The sequence below is a fragment of the Penicillium crustosum genome (genome assembly GCF_028827405.1).
Source record: "Penicillium crustosum strain IBT 35664 chromosome Unknown utg000002l_segment0_segment0, whole genome shotgun sequence".
Lineage (NCBI taxonomy): Eukaryota > Fungi > Ascomycota > Eurotiomycetes > Eurotiales > Aspergillaceae > Penicillium > Penicillium crustosum.
In genome coordinates, this window is record NW_026623123.1 from 7778391 (window position 1) to 7796191 (window position 17801).

General features: G+C 47.7%; 7 protein-coding genes across 7 annotated transcripts; 4 read left to right on the forward strand and 3 right to left on the reverse strand.

Moving 5' to 3' along the window:
* Positions 1–1001: 1001 nt before the first annotated feature.
* Positions 1002–2196, forward strand: N7487_006439 (SDR family oxidoreductase; the record flags this gene model as incomplete). Its single annotated transcript, XM_056874186.1, has 6 exons — positions 1002–1045; positions 1103–1327; positions 1384–1391; positions 1456–1607; positions 1663–1757; positions 1824–2196. 6 exons carry the CDS (start codon positions 1002–1004, stop codon positions 2194–2196), a joined length of 897 nt encoding a protein of 298 aa, XP_056731906.1.
* Positions 2197–2558: 362 nt separating this feature from the next.
* On the forward strand, positions 2559–4353 carry N7487_006440 (succinate--CoA ligase (GDP-forming) subunit beta; the record flags this gene model as incomplete). Its single annotated transcript, XM_056874187.1, has 8 exons — positions 2559–2612; positions 2686–2769; positions 2844–2916; positions 2975–3074; positions 3135–3680; positions 3755–3801; positions 3855–4147; positions 4219–4353. 8 exons carry the CDS (start codon positions 2559–2561, stop codon positions 4351–4353), a joined length of 1332 nt encoding a protein of 443 aa, XP_056731907.1.
* A 925-nt stretch (positions 4354–5278) lies between these two features.
* Positions 5279–7014, forward strand: N7487_006441 (F-box domain protein; the record flags this gene model as incomplete). Its single annotated transcript, XM_056874188.1, has 4 exons — positions 5279–5349; positions 5403–5568; positions 5627–6021; positions 6081–7014. 4 exons carry the CDS (start codon positions 5279–5281, stop codon positions 7012–7014), a joined length of 1566 nt encoding a protein of 521 aa, XP_056731908.1.
* Positions 7015–8031: 1017 nt separating this feature from the next.
* N7487_006442 (heat shock factor family protein) lies at positions 8032–9999 on the forward strand (the record flags this gene model as incomplete). The annotated part of the gene is given in 7 exon segments (XM_056874189.1): positions 8032–8327; positions 8391–8489; positions 8537–8604; positions 8665–9008; positions 9063–9132; positions 9217–9539; positions 9556–9999. The coding sequence occupies 7 exon segments, from the start codon at positions 8038–8040 to the stop codon at positions 9997–9999; spliced, it is 1638 nt and encodes a 545-aa protein (XP_056731909.1). The 5' UTR covers positions 8032–8037.
* An 860-nt stretch (positions 10000–10859) lies between these two features.
* N7487_006443 (DUF3245 domain-containing protein) lies at positions 10860–11617 on the reverse strand (the record flags this gene model as incomplete). Its single annotated transcript, XM_056874190.1, has 2 exons — positions 10860–11319; positions 11436–11617. The coding sequence occupies 2 exons, from the start codon at positions 11615–11617 to the stop codon at positions 10860–10862; spliced, it is 642 nt and encodes a 213-aa protein (XP_056731910.1).
* Positions 11618–11959: 342 nt separating this feature from the next.
* N7487_006444 (cytochrome P450) lies at positions 11960–13681 on the reverse strand (the record flags this gene model as incomplete). The annotated part of the gene is made up of 4 exons (XM_056874191.1): positions 11960–12131; positions 12188–12354; positions 12413–13522; positions 13592–13681. 4 exons carry the CDS (start codon positions 13679–13681, stop codon positions 11960–11962), a joined length of 1539 nt encoding a protein of 512 aa, XP_056731911.1.
* An 836-nt stretch (positions 13682–14517) lies between these two features.
* On the reverse strand, positions 14518–17579 carry N7487_006445 (uncharacterized protein; the record flags this gene model as incomplete). The annotated part of the gene is made up of 2 exons (XM_056874192.1): positions 14518–14697; positions 14754–17579. The coding sequence occupies 2 exons, from the start codon at positions 17577–17579 to the stop codon at positions 14518–14520; spliced, it is 3006 nt and encodes a 1001-aa protein (XP_056731912.1).
* Between the last annotated feature and the right edge of the window lie 222 nt (positions 17580–17801).

A 17801-nucleotide genomic window follows, 5' to 3' on the forward strand; every position in this document is an offset into this window, starting at 1 on the left:
GCCGGGGTAAATCGGATTCAGGGGCCATCACTGGATGCTGCGATTTGACCCAGTGAGTGCACACGAGGTTGAATACAAGGGTGGGCAGTGTGAGCTTTTCCCCTCTCGTTCGGGATATCTATTGTGTTGCTTGCTTGCGGATGATGACATGGGCGGTGGTAAGACGTGATACCACAAAAGGCTAAGATGCTAGCATAGGAAAAAATAATATACAATTTTGGATCTCTGTTGAAGCCCTTTGATCAATAGCGATAGCGGCTGGAGAGCTCTGTAGAGAATAACAGACAGGACGTTGGGTCGCGGATCGACGGGGATTAATGTGGGGACCGATGGCAAGAAATCTACCAGTGGCAATGGCGAATAGATTGCTGATATTCCAATACATAAAACACTGTGAATAGCTGGGGGTTTTGGGCGCTTTGATGCCCTCAGCGTCGTTAAATCCCACCGTCGCCCATCGAATACATATCAAATATCGGTTATCCGGCACGGATGGTCTTACTTGTTCAGTTCGGCTCTGAGAATCGGCACGCATCTGGGGCCACTGGACGGTTTAGTTTAATTGCTTATATATAGGAACTAATCATGTTTGAACAATGTTCCTGTTTTCCACTGTCTCCATTTGGTTGTCTTGATGGGTGAACAGTGTAGACCACTAGGTACGTGGATTCTCGGGAATATCGGGAATGTGTTCGAGATGGTGCAAAGTCCTAAGCTTTATTGTAGGTGGAGCAATCTACTTCAACCTATCCTCCGATTTGTTAACGTGCAATCCAATTCATTTATCCAAGCCACTTTTTATACTATAAAGACAAAACAGGCAATAGGGCTTAGGGCTCATTGCTATGCCCGTGAAACTGGGAGGGCCGAGGCAGTTGCTTGGTCTCCACCTGTCTAGCAGATGTTGTAGTTACCATCGCCAGCTGTTCCATCACATCGTGGATCTTTTTTTTCTTCCAAACCTATAAATCTGTTATAGTCTATTATATTCTACCTGAACCATGTCGGAAACGACAGACACTCGTCGATCGGTGCTCATCACGGGGTAAGTGATAAGCAACCTCGGATAGATACCAACAACAGTCTCTGATATCTACCGTAGATGCTCCCCCGGTGGAATTGGCAACTCCCTTGCGCGCGAGTTTAACCGAAATGGACTGCGCGTACTGGCTACCGCTCGCGATGCGGCGACTATCTCTGATCTGGCAGACCTCGGTATTGAAACCTTGAGCCTTACAGTCGATGACCCGGAGAACGTGAAGTTGTGTTTTGCGGAAGTCGAAAAGAGACTCGGAGACAAAGGTCTTGACTATCTCGTTAATAACGCGTGAGTATCGTTTGAAATGTCATCCGTGGATGGTTCATCTGGCTAATATCTAATAGTGGTCGGAGTATGTAACTTCGCTGTCGCGGCTTCTGGCGTCAATCATTTGGAATAGGTACTGATTGTTGCAGATTACACCGTCCCTGCCATGGAAGTAGAGCTCGCAGAGGTTCGCCAAACGTTTGAGACCAACCTTTTCGCGGTTATTACTATGTGCCAGACTTTCCTGCCCCTGCTTATCAAGGCAAAGGGTACTATTGTGCAGATTGGATCTGTTGCCGGAGTAAGTTTGAGAGCAATTCCATCTTCACAGATCCCATCTTATTGACAATAACTAGATCATCCCATATGTATTCGGCTCTGTCTACAACGCCTCCAAAGCTGCACTGCACTCGTTCAGTGACACGCTTCGCGTGGAGCTGGCTCCATTCGGGTTCGTTAAATACAGGCCCCCAAATTTCAAGATGGTTATTTTGTGTTTTCTAACAAGGATCAATAGCGTTCATGTCACAACCATCGTTACTGGCGGTGTTCAATCGCGTATTGCGCGTACCGACCGTTCTCTGCAGCCGGGTTCTTTGTATTCCCCTATCGAGAGCGAGTATCTTACCCGTGTGAAGCATAGCCAGCATAATGCTATGCCCAATGATGCCTATGCTCGCAGTGTCGTTTCTCAAGTGTTGTATGGCTCAGCTCCATGGCGCTGGTTGTGGCCGTGGGCTCGTGGTGGTAAGAACTGGATCTGGGAGGGCCGTGCTAGCTGGTTGATCTGGATGCTGTCGGGTGGTTGGGCTTGGTCAGGGCTGTTTGGTCGGGTTATGACTAAAATGTTCAAACTATGGAAGATTAAAAATGCCCCCGGCAGGGGTTGAGGTGTATATACACGTCTGTAGTAATACAGAACCAGATTGGGACAAAATCTAATATTTAAAAAGATATATACATCTCTATGTATATGTATATGTAAGTATAAAAACAAACGATATAAATATGTAGAGAGAAGTACCGACTTTAATAGCCATGTTCCGTTATATTCGCGTTGTCCCCGATCCCATGCTGAGTCAGGTCAGTAACGATCGCTGGTTGGCTACGGCACCCGATTTTACCGTAATGCGCAAGGTCACCCCAAGTGAAAAAGAAAGCTGTTCTCCCGGTTCCTTAACAACTATCTAAACGGGCTTTATACCTCCGCCCTTCTACAAATTCCCCCTCTCCTCTCTCATCCTAATTCATCATGTTCAAGCTTGCTCGCGGTAGACCCGTTGCGGCGGCCTTCAAGGCTGCGACAGTGAGTTATATCTGAATTCGACCGGGTCGCGCTCGTTTTATGTGATTGAGCTGACTTTGGTTATAAACAATAGCAACCCTCCATCCAGAGCAGACTCGCTTTGCAGAAGCGAAACCTTTCCATCCACGAGTACCTCTCCGCAAGGCTCCTTAAGTCGGTACGTGAACCCGCGTTGCGTCCTTCGGTCGCCCGAAAAAAAAAGGAACTCGGGATCGCTGATCAACAATCTAGTACGGTGTCGGTGTCCCCAAGGGTGAGGTCGCTAACAACGCCGAAGAGGCCGAGGCTATTGCCAAGTCCATCGGTAAGAACACCCTGCTAATTTCCTTCTCTGAACGCGCTCGCTGAACATTACATTTCAGGTGGTGGTGATCTTGTTATCAAGGCCCAGGTTCTCGCCGGTGGCCGTGGTAAGGGTCAGTTCGACAATGGTCTCAAGGGTGGTGTCCGCGTTATCTACTCGTGAGTTGAACAAATCCGACAACAGATCGGGAACAATGAAGCTGATAGATATCCTTACAGTCCTACCGAGGCCAAGATGTTCGCTGGCCAGATGATCGGTCACAAGCTCGTTACCAAGCAGACCGGCGCTGCCGGCCGTATCTGTAACTCGGTCTACATTTGCGAGCGCAAGTTCGCCCGCCGTGAATTCTACCTCGCTGTTCTCCTTGACCGTACCACCCGTGGTCCCGTCATCGTCTCATCCTCCCAGGGTGGTATGGATATCGAGGCCGTCGCCAAGGAGAGCCCCGACGCCATCACAACCACCCCCATTGATATCCACGTCGGTGTGACTGACGAGATCGCCCGCACTATCGCCACCGACCTTGGATTCTCCGAGCAGTGCATCGAGGAGGCCAAGTCCACCATCCAGAACCTCTACAAGTGCTTCATGGAGCGCGATGCTACCCAGCTCGAGATCAACCCCCTGTCCGAGACCTCCGATCACCAGGTCTTGGCCATGGACGCCAAGCTTGGATTCGACGACAACGCCGAGTTCCGTCAGAAGGAGGCTTTCTCGTGGCGCGATGTTTCCCAGGAGGATGCTGATGAGGTCAAGGCCGCTGAGTATGTTGCCTTGAAAGGAAAAAAAAAAAAAGCAGAATCAAAAACGAAATTGACTAACCTTTACCTTTTTCTAGGCACGGTCTCAACTTCATCAAGCTCGATGGTGACATCGGCTGCCTCGGTAAGGATTCTGTTGACACTTGCAAAGTTCACAATACTAATTCTCGCTTTTAGTCAACGGTGCCGGTCTCGCCATGGCCACCATGGATATCATCAAGCTTAACGGCGGTAGCCCCGCTAACTTCCTCGATGTCGGCGGTGGTGCCACCCCCGCTGCCATCAAGAGCGCCTTCGAGCTGATCACCAGCGACCCCAAGGTGTCCGCCGTCTTCGTTAACATCTTCGGTGGTATCGTCCGCTGTGACGCCATTGCCCAGGGTTTGATCAACGTCGTCCAGGAGATGAACTTGCGCACCCCCATCATTGCCCGTCTGCAGGGTACCAACATGGAGCAGGCCCACAAGCTGGTATGATCATAGTCCCCGTTTCCCCCGTTCTTCGTTATTATGTAAACTAACCAAATCCCTTACGGTTCCAGATCAACGAGTCCGGCCTCAAGATCTTCTCCATCGAGGACCTCCAGAACGCCGCTGAGAAGTCCGTCCAGTTCTCCAAGGTCGTCAAGATGGCCCGCGAGATCGACGTCGGTGTTGAGTTCACCCTCGGCATCTAAAGAGTGTTCACTCTTTTGGTTATAATGATAGAGAGGGTAGGGAGCATTTTCATTTGCCTTTTTCCTGGGGCTAGCGAACCGAACCGAACCGCCGCAGTGACATCTTAGAGAGATCTTTGTAATGCTTTTGCGCCTGTTCCTGTGTCATTTATTTTCTTTTTGTCACTGTATTCTTGAGTGTTTCTATGACCTAGATCAGTTCCTAATCGGGATGTGTGAGAGATGATATATTGATCTCTCATTGTTTAGTGTGAAGAACTTATAAAGTCCATGATATGTAGGGTAGATGCTTCGAGTGAGAATGGCTTGTGTTAGATCATCCCACTGATGCCTGATTGTGCAGATTTGTATGCTTGCAGACCTGAGTGCTTGTTTGCCAGATTCAGGGCATAGATACCCTGCTTCTCATACATTGAATGGAGGATGATCCCTCTTCTTCCCGATCTCTATAGTAGAAGTTATAACAGCTTGGATTCAGCCGTGCCTAGGTATATTCTTCGAGTTTTCCTGTCCAATGAGCGACATTCCCTACTTGTAGGTCTATTAGTTTGGTCGAGCATCGGCAGCGTCCTAGGATCATGGCATGTATGGAAACCTCTTCGCGGCCTTTGAGCTTCCTTAAAAGCTTAGCAGAGCTTAAGGAATAATAAAATCCTATAACAACTCCATGATGGATAAAACAAAGAAGAAAAGAAGAAACGTGGGAGGTTCTAAGGGGTTTGTATAATGTTGAGCCCCCAGATGTCGCTTATGTACTGAAGTCCACAGCCCCGAGGGTCACCTCCAGAGCTACCACCTTACTTCAACCTCAGCCCATTGCCCAGGTGCAATCCTGGAAAGACCCCCTAAAATAATCCTATCATTTAACAATATTTCTCTGGAAATATTTTCATTTATCTTAATTTTCCGTTTGATTTGATCCAATATGGACTCAACCACCCAACCCATTCTCGCGGGCTTCATGGCTCTCCGCGACAACTCAAGCCGGCGAGCGGTGTATGTCCCACATCTAAAGTTTATAGTCGGCTCTAACCCGCTAATATAAACAGGCTCAATGAAATCCTTGATAACCTAAGTCCTCATGAGGTACGAGAAGTGAAAAGCAGATTCGAAACGATGACATTCCAATGTGATTTACTCGGCAAACTGCCTTTTGAACTGGTGGCTATGTTAGTAAAGTACTTGGACCTAGCCGACCTTGTTCTCCTTCGAAGAGTATGCCATCGTCTGTTGGGATACTTGTGACGTCTATTGACATGTTTGTATTATAAAGGTCTCCAAACGATGGCATGTATTGCTCTCTTCACCCATCGTCATCACGGCTGCAATCATATATCACATGGGAAAAAGTGTCATCAAGCCCGATTTTACTCCGGCTGATTTGAATGCGCTGATTAAAAAACGAATTCGAGCGGAAAGGGGCTTGCCTGCTGTCGTGGTTGAAGTTCCTTATGACTCGTCTCCCGATATAGACGACGCACCAAACAGAGACGCCATAAGCTGTTCTAATGGAGTATGCGCATGGATTGAAGAATCTACAGGTCGGACTACTATCTTCGTGGTGAACCTACCAACCGGCGAAAACAGAACCCTTACAACGGCAAATCGAGAAGAGTTTACTCACGTCCAGGTCTCGGACATTTTGATCTCAGCAACTTCTGTTCGGGGGTATGTAACCAGGAAGGCAATCCCACTGTGTTGAATACACTTCTGACTGGACAGTGTAGGTATTGTCATGTCTGGAACGTGCGTAACCAGCAGTACAAGTCTTTTCGCATTCCTTCGTTGCGATTTGGTCATTACATATCTATCGGATCCACAGTCATCTTGAGCTACGAGGATTCTGTAGTCCACTTCTACTTTGACTCTGGAGTCGCCCGTTCCATCAAAACCGGGCCGTTCATCTTTGTGCTGTCATTACATGCAGAGGAGGATGGATTCTCCGTCGTTTGCGTCCGCAGAAAAGATGGTAACAACACTAAATTATGGGAATATACTGGCTTATCATGGGAAGCGCATCATTTGCAGACCCAGAAGTTCGCTATCCATAATAATACGTTTGTCTGCATCTGGGAACAATATCAAGAGCTTCCTTTCAGACACGACGAATTATGGGGGTCTAAATACACGCCAGGAGACACCATACCAAAGTACAGAGCGTGTCTGCGCCCCGGTCAAAGCTCTTTTTTGCTGGGAAATTGTACGACTGAAGCTCACAGGAGGACTCTTTATCCTACAGAAGATCCTCCTCTGCGAGATGAGGTTGAGTCTGGCTCACTTTCTCTTTCACTCGAGGCAAACGATCGGATTACTGTGCATTTCCACGCCCCAGAGCCGAACTCCAGGAGTCTTCACGTCAACCTAGACTATTCGACCCAGGGTCGTGGCCTGATTTACTGTTTTGAGAATTCCCACTTCTCAGGAAAAACAATATTATGCATTGGCTTTGAATTTTCAGATCCTTCACTTGTCCACGATGCCAAAGCGTGTCGGTTCGAACCCTCACACAGAGTGGTTTTTCCACATGAGCAGTTTTGCACCTCGGCTTTAGGGGACGGGGACTTTGTTATATTCCCCGCGGATGGGAAAATCTGGATCTGGTGCTTTGATGAGACATGGCGCCCCTCTGGTCTCCCTAATATGACGATTGCAAGTTGGTGATTTGATAGGTAGAAAGTGGGAATCCGTTGAAGAAATGACTATAGACTATATCAACTAGTCAGCTATATAACCCCTGTCAAAACCCACCTGGACACCGACTAGTGGACGTCTGCAGTCAATACAAGCTCGTTTTCAAGTAATATTGTATGAATAAATATGTCGACATGTCGATATGTCGATACCCTGACAAGGATTAGAAATTCAAGAAGTATTCAAGAAAAAGCGTATCTAGTCAATACCAATTTCGGACAGTTTTTTGTCTGAGGGCCAATGAATTTCTAAGCTAATAATATCGTGATAGTCATGATAGTCGTTATTAGGGGGTAATTCAAGGTATAATAATAGTACTACTAACTACGTTTGTAGTTAACTACAGTCTAACTCCAGTCAGATATGCCAAATGCATAAGAGTTAAATACCTCAAGACTCTTTGTATTGTGAGAGATATATGTATTTAACTTAAATATATAATTATATATTATATATTATATGTATAGTTGATAATTAAATTGGCCGAATCCAAGCCAATAGGGAAGAGATAGCCATTCGACAATTAAAGTAAATAGCCCTACGACCCCTTTTTCCACATATAATAATAAATAGCATATATGTAAATATATCCATACCTTTTTTTTTCTTTCATCCCTGTACTCCATACTCCATAATCCGTACTCCGTATAACTTGTATAATTCACATCTGCAGATCCGATTGTCAACGCATTTCCGGCCCCCTTCCCCGCAGAGAGCCCTTCTTTTTCTCTCAACCTTCCAGACACTTCGAGACTTTCTTCTTTTTCTTCTTCTCTTCCAAGGTTCTTCTTTTTCCCCCTGGTCACATTGATTTTATTTTTCGAGAAAAGAACCCAATTTCTGCGCGATGACAGAAGTGTTGATTGTTGGTTGATCTCCCACGTTCTTTCGGCACGAGCATAAACGGTCCATCGCGTCCGAATTCCACCCCTCACGATCCCGTCGCATCCACCATCGATTTTGTGCTATATATAAATCAACACCCCCTCCGACATGAGTCGTCTTGCCGACCCCCCTTCTACTAGGATTTCATTTGCCGGGGTACCAGACGCCCCCGGCAGGACACGAAACATTCCTGTCCTGTCGTCGTCTGGTCAGCATTCGATGGATATCACCCCTCCGCCCACGGGCGCGCATGGCACTGACGACCGGATGACCGGAATCACCAATGGCGCTGAAGCTGGAAACAATTCTTTGAATGCTCCGAACCCGGCTATTGGCGCTGCGGCGGCAGCTCAGCAGCCAAAAGTCGTCCAGACTGCTTTCATTCACAAGCTCTACAAGTATGTTTTTTTTTGGGTCTTCGCGCGTTTTTGTCCCCATCGGCTTACAATTTTGGGAAACAGTATGCTTGAAGACCCTGGCATCCAGCATCTCATCTCTTGGTCCGGTACAAACGACAGCTTCGTCATGTCGCCAACGTCTGAATTCTCCAAAGTCCTAGCGTGGGTGCTATCCTCTCTGCCAATAAACTCGTCCCTGACTCTCTCAGATCGTACTTCAAGCATACCAATATCTCCTCGTTCGTTCGGCAGCTGAATATGTATGGGTTTCACAAAGGTGAGTGTTTCGCATGCCAGCGTTGACTGGGCGATTTCTGACCGTTCTTGATTCTGCTAGTGAGCGATGTCTTTCACACCGGGTCCCCGGATTCTGCGCTCTGGGAATTTAAACATGGCAATGGGAACTTCAAAAGAGGCGATCTAGCTGGACTACGAGAGATCAAGCGCCGTGCTTCGAGGCACGCTTTGATCCACCGCGATTCATTCCCTAGCCATAAGGCTCCTGCTTCGCAGCCTGGAACACCCGCCGAACCCGTAACTGATGCGACCGAACTTAGGTTCCAAAACATGGAGCACAACATATACGACCTGCTTGCTCGTGTGGCTCGGGCGGAAGAAGGAAATATCGCACTGAACTCGAGATGTCATGCTATGACCGACAGCCTGACAAAGTGCTACCAAGTATGTCCGCCGTTTATGTTAGTTTGGGGTGTATCGGTGCTAACCTGATCCTAGTGGACGCATTCTATTTCACGGTTTCTTCAAGCTGTTGTGCCCGATAGGGAAAGCCCTCTACATCGCGATGGTATGTCAATATCATCGCTTCCCTTATGGTGACACGCACTGACACTGACACTCCCCAGTCTCGAGCATGCAGAAAGAAGTTGAGAAACATATCGAATTCATGCGCGCTATCGAACCCCCCACGATACTCTCATGCCTCCACGGCAACATCATTACTTCGCCAACATGACTGAAGCCGGTCCACCTTTGTCCCCGCGCCAGATGCCCCAGGACGATTCCCGTCGACCATCCATGATGGACCACACACCTAGACCCACCAACATGATCCGGCCGCCTGTCCCTCCCCATCTCTCAGTATCCCCTCGCCGCTACGGCTCGATTGGCGGCGCCAATTCTGCCTCAGCATACGCTCGCCCACAACCTCCCGTTGCGCCGCCCCCACAGCAACCGATGCCTCATCCTCTCTCCGTATCAACATCCCCAGGGCCTAATTTGGCCCGCCGCCACACGTCTGCAGACATCCGACAGCACGGCTGGTCCCCGTCGGCTGGCTCCCCCTACCCTCCTGGAAACCCCCCAAACGGCCCTTGGCCTTCATCACCAGGACACCGAACCCCGGTGTCTAGTGACCAGCAAGTCCGCGATGTCCTTGCCCAATACGAAATGGGTGCCCCCCCGTCGCCTTCAAGAACAATCCCGCCATGCAACTCCACCCACTGCCGAGCCTTCACCATCCATGCTCGGTGTCGACAATGGGTGGACAATTGGCGGGTCAAGATTCCCTCACGGCTCTTCGTTGCCCGCAACGCGTCGCTCGAGCATGGCAAGCAATGTGCATTCATTGCTTAATCCTGCCGATACTGCCGAAAGACCCGACGAGGACCAGCAAGCGATGGCAGAGGACCGTAAGCGGAAGCGATTGGAATAAAATCCTAAACATTGGAAGATTCCCAGCATCCATATTCCACTAATGGTGGCACTACATTCTGATTTTCCCATCAAGTCCCTATACCACCGACAAGCTATGGCACTTCATTCTGCTTCTCCCGCTCTTTTGACCTGCATATGTACCATTGACCAGAGCAAAGGACACTCATCTCCAGACATCTGAAGAATGTCTGCAGCTCTGATCTTAACCTTTTAATTGCGCCTGTAGATGTCACTTTCCCCCATTTCTTCTCCTTCACCTTTCATCTTTTCTATTTTTGGATATTTAATTCTGGCGAAGTCACGCCAATCCGGCACTTGGCCCACGGCTCTTCAGGTCCCCATATCTCGTTCACACACATCATATCTTATATACCCTTGGATTGGGCGGAGCAACAAAAAAACTCATTGAATCTTGTGGCACCTAGAGCAAGAGATTGGAATTGAATTGTATTTTATATTTGCAGTTTGATCATATCAATTGGAATGATGTTTTTTCTCTGCAGCCTGTTTTGGTTGGGTATCTTGTTGGAGTGGCACATGGCACATGGCACAGGATAACACCCAGCCGAGTTGCCATTTGAGTACATGTATATATGTAGTCTTGCTTGGTCATATCTAACCAAGGGACATTGCGCTGTAGTCTGTCGCTAACAGAGTTCGGACGCCGGGAGGCAATCCCACCGTAGCGGCAATGGGTTTAACCCTGAAGCACCTGAATGAATCAACGGCCCTGTGCGGCGCATCCAGAGCGACCAAGATCAAAGCCTAATCCACCCAAGAGAACCCAGAGCCAGCGAAAAGCTCGCGCAACGCTCATGTGCGTGGGGACATAGAATCGAATCTATCAACCGCAAATCCTCACCTCTTCTTTCTCTTCTTCGCACGCTCGGCCAAGAGCTCATCAAGATAACTCGTTGCCTTCTTCCTGCCCTTCGAGCGCGCAGGAGCAGACGCACTCTCACCCTCACCCTCCTCGCCACCTTTATCTCCGGCCTCAGCAGCCGCGGCAGCAGGATGCACACCACGACCCGCCCCAGCCCCACCCTTCCTCTTATTCTTCTGTCTAGCAAGCATAGCCGACCGACCATCCTCTTCGTCATATTCCTCTTCGACTTCAGCTGTCGCCACAGTAGCCGAAGCAGACGCAGCCGCGGCCTTAGCAGCAGCAGCCGCTGCCTTCTGCTCAGCGGCGGCCTTCATAACGCGATCGTAGTTCTTGCCGAGGAGTTGTTTGCGCAGTTTATCATTTGAGTCCAGCTCTGTGCGGTTCCAGCTTCCATCGGCTGCTTTCTGGGGGAGGGGGGCTCCGACGCCGAGACTGCGAGTTTGGTTAGTCGGTGCTTGTAGGGTATATTTTGTGGAATTGGGGGGTGGTGGTAAGGAGTATGTCCTGGATTGTAGATGAGATGGAAAGGCTGGAAGTATAGCACTTACGTCTCTGGCACTGCGGTGAAGATTTCATCTTCTTCTCGTTGGAGCTCTTCGTCGGTCTTGGGGTTTGCTAGTTCCTCTGGTGTTTGTTGCGGTAGCCATGAGGCTACGAGCCGTTGGCTGCGGGATAGGGCGACGTTGGCTCGGTTGAGGATTACGTCGGACTCGCTTTTAGAGAGCGACATTTTGGTTTCTTTGTGCTCAATGTCTCAATGTCGAGTTATTGGCGGATTCGAGTCGGTCTTTGCGGTTGGGATCTGCGGTGTTTTTTTTTTTTGCCGATATGGCGGAGGCGGTAGGCAGTGATCTATAAAGATGTACGAGATAGAGAATGAGTAAATTGGACTTATTGAGATATATTTCGGTAGTATGCTTGCCTGATTAATTTCAGTACTATAATGCTTAGTTCAAGCCCATTCCAGACATGTCCCCTTCTTCCTGTGTTTTCCATCAAAAACCTAAAGTTTATGAACTTCAATATGATACCACGATCACCGCGAGTCTTTCATAAAAACAGAATCGTAACCTCAGTGCCATCGTTGGAAATGAGGTCTCGGCTTTAATTTAATCATCAGTTCTGGCTTGTCCCACAAGAAGAAAACTTGTTGATCCATCCAGTCTTTTTCGGGCTGGTCCAATTCCATATCAAAGTTGAAGACCATGCGAACGAGAATCATACGCATTTCGATGTATGCCAGACTTAAAAAGACAGACATGAGCAAACAGTGAGTAAGCATGACAAATTTAGAACTTACTTGCGTCCAATACAATTCCTAGGACCGAAACTAAACGGTTGCATTGCAGTTTTACTGTCATTCCCAAAGCGAGGGTCGTCCAAATGACGCTCTGGGATGAACTCCTCTGCATCGGTAAAATTGGCAGAGGAGTGACTGGAAGCTAGTTGAGAGACGGAAACGGTAGTCTATAAAAGGCGTAAGCGGCGCTGTACGACTTTGCAAGCAAGTTAGTTCTGTACTTACCCCTCCTGGCACCCAGTTTCCAGCAATCATATCACCCTGGGCATTGACAACGCGAGGTAATCCAATTGGAACAGGAGGATACACTCGAAGGCTCTCAGTGAGGACGGCCAGACAATACTCCAGTTTATTGCAGGATTCCAAGGTGATCTCATCTTCCTTTGTAAATGTTGATCTGATCTCACCTTGAAGCTTTGCTAGCACGCGTGGGTTTCTTAGTAGCAGATAGGTCACCCCTGACAGCAAAGTTGCAGTAGTCTCCGAGCCGGCGATGATCAACGTACTGCCATTGGAGATCATTTCCTGGAAGCTGAGTCCTCTCTCGGTGTTTTGGTGCCTCAGAATGTTGCCGAAGAAGTCAGGTCTTTCGTTAGACTTGGTCATCCGACCCCGGACCATTTCTTTAGTCAAGGCTACGTGTGTATTCTTCTGCAGGATGATATGCTTTGGAGTAATGAATGGGATGATGTATTTCCATCCCGGGAGGCGCCGAGCCACATTTGTATAGGCGCCATACTTGGGCGTGCTCATGATGATAGAGACCCATTGGTGATATTCCGAATTCCTAAGACAGCCAAATGGCTCCCCGAAAGCTAGGTCTCCAATGATATCAAACGTTGTGAAATTGTACCAGGTTAGCATGTCGACAGTATCTGTGCCACCCTTGACATTCTCATGTAGGCGCTGTATCAAAAGATCAACATAGCCCTTGATTATAGGTTCCTGGCCGCGAAGTGAGCTATCAGAGAATGCATGTGACAACAAACGCCGAAAGCGAGAATGGTCGGCGTCATTAGATTCGATAATGCCAGGAGCTCCTTCAATGGTTGGCGTGTAGAATCGGGAATCTTTGGGCTTCTGACCATGGCCAACACGTGTGCCATAGATTGTCTTCCAGGCCGCGCCATCTGTAAAAGAATGTTCATCGGGGGCAATGCGAACTACATTGCCGTACTGTTGATGCAATGATTTCGTCCTGTGTGCAATTTGGCCAGACAGGATCAAGCGGATATAAGGTAGACGCGTGGCTGCCATGAACTTTGGTCCAGGATACTTGGCTAGAGGGTGAAGGTAGACATTATAAAGTAGGAGGCTGATGAGGTAAAGTGGTATCTATTTGGAAGTATGCCCTTGGTTAACCAAACTTCATTGAAACAATCCGACAGAACAATATGCACATACCAATGTCAGGCTCAGCTTCAATAAAGTGAGAACCACATTTGGGAAGTCTTGGAGGTTTGGAAGCGCCAAAAGATTACGAATGGCAGTCATTATCAGGGTTATCAAGCATAAGATCTGAAAATATTCAGTTTGAACATAATACACGACATTTTGAGGATATTTATACTCCTCCTTGGTCCCCCGTTACTATCACCTGCGTGACATAAAGAATAATGCCTCGAAATATGTTCATTATAATGAGCTATGAACTGAGACTCTGCCCATGGGGTTTAATCCCATTTGAAAAGGGTTTGGGCATCTGTGCATGGTTCCACAGCCTGGCTTTTATCCAAATAGATATTTTGGCAGACTTGACTTTTGATCTGAATGTCTTCCCTCCTGTTTAAGAAATTGTGACTCGGCATTCACCTAGTTATTTATAAGACATAGTTCAGACATTTTGAACAAGAATCAAGCATATGGTAGTCATATGGCCATAGGTTAGATACGTCATTGCATGGATATTCCAAGCTAATATATTTAGTTATGTACTTTGTAGTACATATTTACGTTGTACGTAGCAACAGGCTCTACGTATAGCTAGCGCTTTTATGCGGAGATCAAAATATGAAATGCAGCACAGGAAATGCAGCACAGGAAATGCAGCCTGATTTTATGCAACAGCATAAAAGCTCCAGGGTTGTGTTTACTTGGGGACCAAAAGAGTCATACTCTACGATGTCCATATTGAACAATTGCTCTACCTCTCACACGCCATGCTAATACCTGACATATTCTCGAATGATCTCCAGGTTTATTTTAAGCAATCGGGGCTAATCGGATCAACGATTATATTATTACCAAGATAATTACAAACATGGTTACTATGTATGTATTGTGCACGTCTTCTCCATCTACATGTGTGTCCTTTGCGTCCATGTGGTAATTCATACGCCATTCCTAGTGCTCTGGGCCAGCGGATCGTGCGCACGGAGAATATCCTGCAGTGTTTTCTGAATGGTTTTCAAGAAACAATTGCGAGCACGAAGATATGAAACCCATTCCGCCAAAGAGTCGAAGCTTGCCACTCCCTGGTAAGGAAGTATCTTAAAGGCAGTGCGAAGGGCCTGCAAGAATCCCAAGGTCAGCGCACGGACTGGATTAACCACAAGAATATACTGACCTCATCGAAGACTTTGTGTGTTTGAACTAAGTCCTTGGCAAGTTCGTTTCCGCTGCTTTCCACACTTTGTGGTTTGATCTTCACCCATGAATCCAAGATAACGCTGTCTTCCTCCTGTTCTATCTTGCTTCCCAAGAGACAGGCGGCCAGTGGGCTGACCTGGGTCTTTTGTATCATACCATGAGGCTTGCTTGCGCGGACCGATCCGAAGTTGTAGGCCATGATATAATTTTTCGATATGGAATAATCGGGATCCCTTTCGGCAATCTCTCCGGATTTGAATTTGATGGCTGTATAGCCAAATGGTTTCACGGCCAGATTGGAGGAAAGGCATTGCAGCAAGAGTGTCTTGATAAGAGCCTCATTTTTGGAATTGGTATTCAGGCTTTTGCAACTAAAAGAGGCCCCATTACCGAACGACAGTTTTGCAGGGATGATTTCGGCTGCGATCAATCTTTTGATAATTCGCTCAATTTCCGGGGTCGCTGTATGATAGACCTTGGACAGACAGTCTTTGGAGACTTCATCCTCAAAAGCCGGAAGTTCACCCTTCTTATGCAACATTTGTCGAATGGCCCCAAAGGTATTGGTGATGGCTATATGATAGCCCGACTCGTTGACAGAACGAACGAAAGATTCACCCACGCCTGGACTTGGATTTAGATCTGAGGAAGAAAGCATTTCTGAAAAAAGCTTGGGGTTCCAGCCGAGACTTGCAAGGATCAGCATTGGGTCCAGACATTGGAAAATAATGCCTAGAACAATCATTTTGCCCAAACATGGATCCATGTTCAAATCGACGAGAATGTGACCAAGACTGGTGAGTTCTTCTTGTTCGTCCAATAGTTGCAATTCCTTCAGATCATTCACTACAGCACAAACCCTGGATTTTCGAGGCGGCTTAAAGGTTTGCGCGAAAAGTTCTGCGATCGTAAAGGACGTTCCAGAGGTCGCTTGCCTAAGACGTAAACAGACTTGTTGGAGATCTGAGCGAGAAGTCGCAGTCTTTGTAGGTGTAGTAGCTGGAAGGAAATCAAAACACTTTTTAGCACCAAGAAAGTAGTACTCTCTAGGCTGGACTCCGTCCGTAAACTCTGCCCGCTCCGAGGCCACAGTTTCACTGATCCAGTTGATACCCCATCCCTTCCTCGTCAAACTGTTATCCATTGACTTGCCAGAGTCAACGACGTACCTCACGTCTGGCATTGCGAAATCACTCCTTTCTCTTGAAATGATGATTCTTCGGCAACCGGGAGGAATTCCAAGCTGAATTTCGGCTTTTTCTTCTTCCGTCATGCTTGAATGGAAGTGAACTATTCTAAACCGATCCTTATCTGTAAAATCGAACCCTAGCTTTGGGCCAAAGACTGTGATCTGCTTCATGACTCTCCCTGCGTCACAATACCTTGGGACGAAGGCAATGATGGAGCCTGTTTTTGTCGTAGACAAGAGCGAGAGAAGAGTCGCAGAAACCAACCCGGAAGGTACGAGCTCTTTTCCAATCCTGTTGAGTTTTACGGGTTTCAATTTTTCACACAATTCGAAATGGCTGCCCAGGAACATTTGAGTAGCCTTGTCTTTATGAAGGAGACACTCTATGATCTCCGGTGTCAAAGAATGGGTGATGTTGCCCATTACTTCTTCGAGATAATACTTCTCCACAGGGAAGCCCCCCGGAATAGTCACATGAGGAGCGGGCAAAAGTGTGCCATCTGTAGTTTTGGTACCAAAATAGGAACAAAGACCATCGACATGAGCAAATGAGCCCATCAGAATGACCTTTGGTACAGATGCACCAATAGACTTGCGCTGTTCAACAAATCGTTTCAAAAGCATCATACCCACATTGATATTGAGACCATGTAACTGAGCCTCATCAAGTATGATGTGGGAGAATCGCTCCAAGCTCGAGGGTCCATCTTTCAATATTCTCAGCAAACTCTGCCTAGAGCAATACTTGATAGTTCCCCGAGGAAGACGAGCGATGTGATCGGGTGACACCCTGTGAAAGGTAATATCGCCCAGTTCCCCGGATTTTCCGCGGGCCACTTCATATGCCATCTCGACTTCCTCTAATTCATTTTGCCGAACACAGAGAACCCTACAAGGTACCGCGGTAGGATTATTCATTGCATCTTCCAAGATAATTTGAGCAACCTGTCTGGTCTTCCCAGAGTCAAACCTTTTATCAATAATGCTGTATGTATTGCTGTTAATGGCATCCAATATTTGGTTCGTGAAAGGTCTCATGGGCAATTCAAGTTTTTCTCTTTCGAAATCTTGCAAGTCTGGACTATCGTAGGTGTCGGCATACTTGGGACCACGGCGAGAAACCTGTGGTTGCAACTTATCCTTCTTCCTAGAGCCGTCCGCCCAAAGCATGTCTCGATTGGCATACTCAAGCGCCTTTCTTGCATTTTTGATAGTAGACAATACATTACGTTGGATGGGTAAATGTATAGTGGTGACCTGAGCGGGGATATCTTGTTGCGGCTGGCTCGGCCGGTCATCTGTCGGGCTTCTGTTGGAACGGTTTTTGTTGACAGCCGACTCAAGCAACGGCGAACGGTATGTGGAATAGTGAGCACCAGTTGTTGGCCCCTTGAGTGCAGACCGATTGCCCGCAATGATAGGTCCTAGTCGGTGTAGCTTTCGAGTGGATCGAAATGGTGTGGTAGTTGACCAGATTGTGTGTATGTTTCGTGAGGATTGTGGGAACTTCGACTGGGCGAGTCTGCGGTGCGGATTGGAGGCATTATTCCCAACAAAGAGACACCCTTTTTTGATGTTCCGGAGGTGGATACAGGCACTGGTGCCTGTTGCCATTATGCAAATCGGTGGCCCGCGGCCCTAATGAAGGAAGTCCGGGGTAGGCGCGCGCATGGCACGGAGTGGCAGAGGAGCAGAGTAGCGGAATAACAGAATAGCCTTGGGGCTTAGGGGGAAAAGGGAAAGGACAGAAGCAAATTATGACCAGCAACTCAGCTGCGTTGTAGAATTAACTACTCGACTGCCCAGACCCGAATCAGAATCATTTTTCTAAAAAAC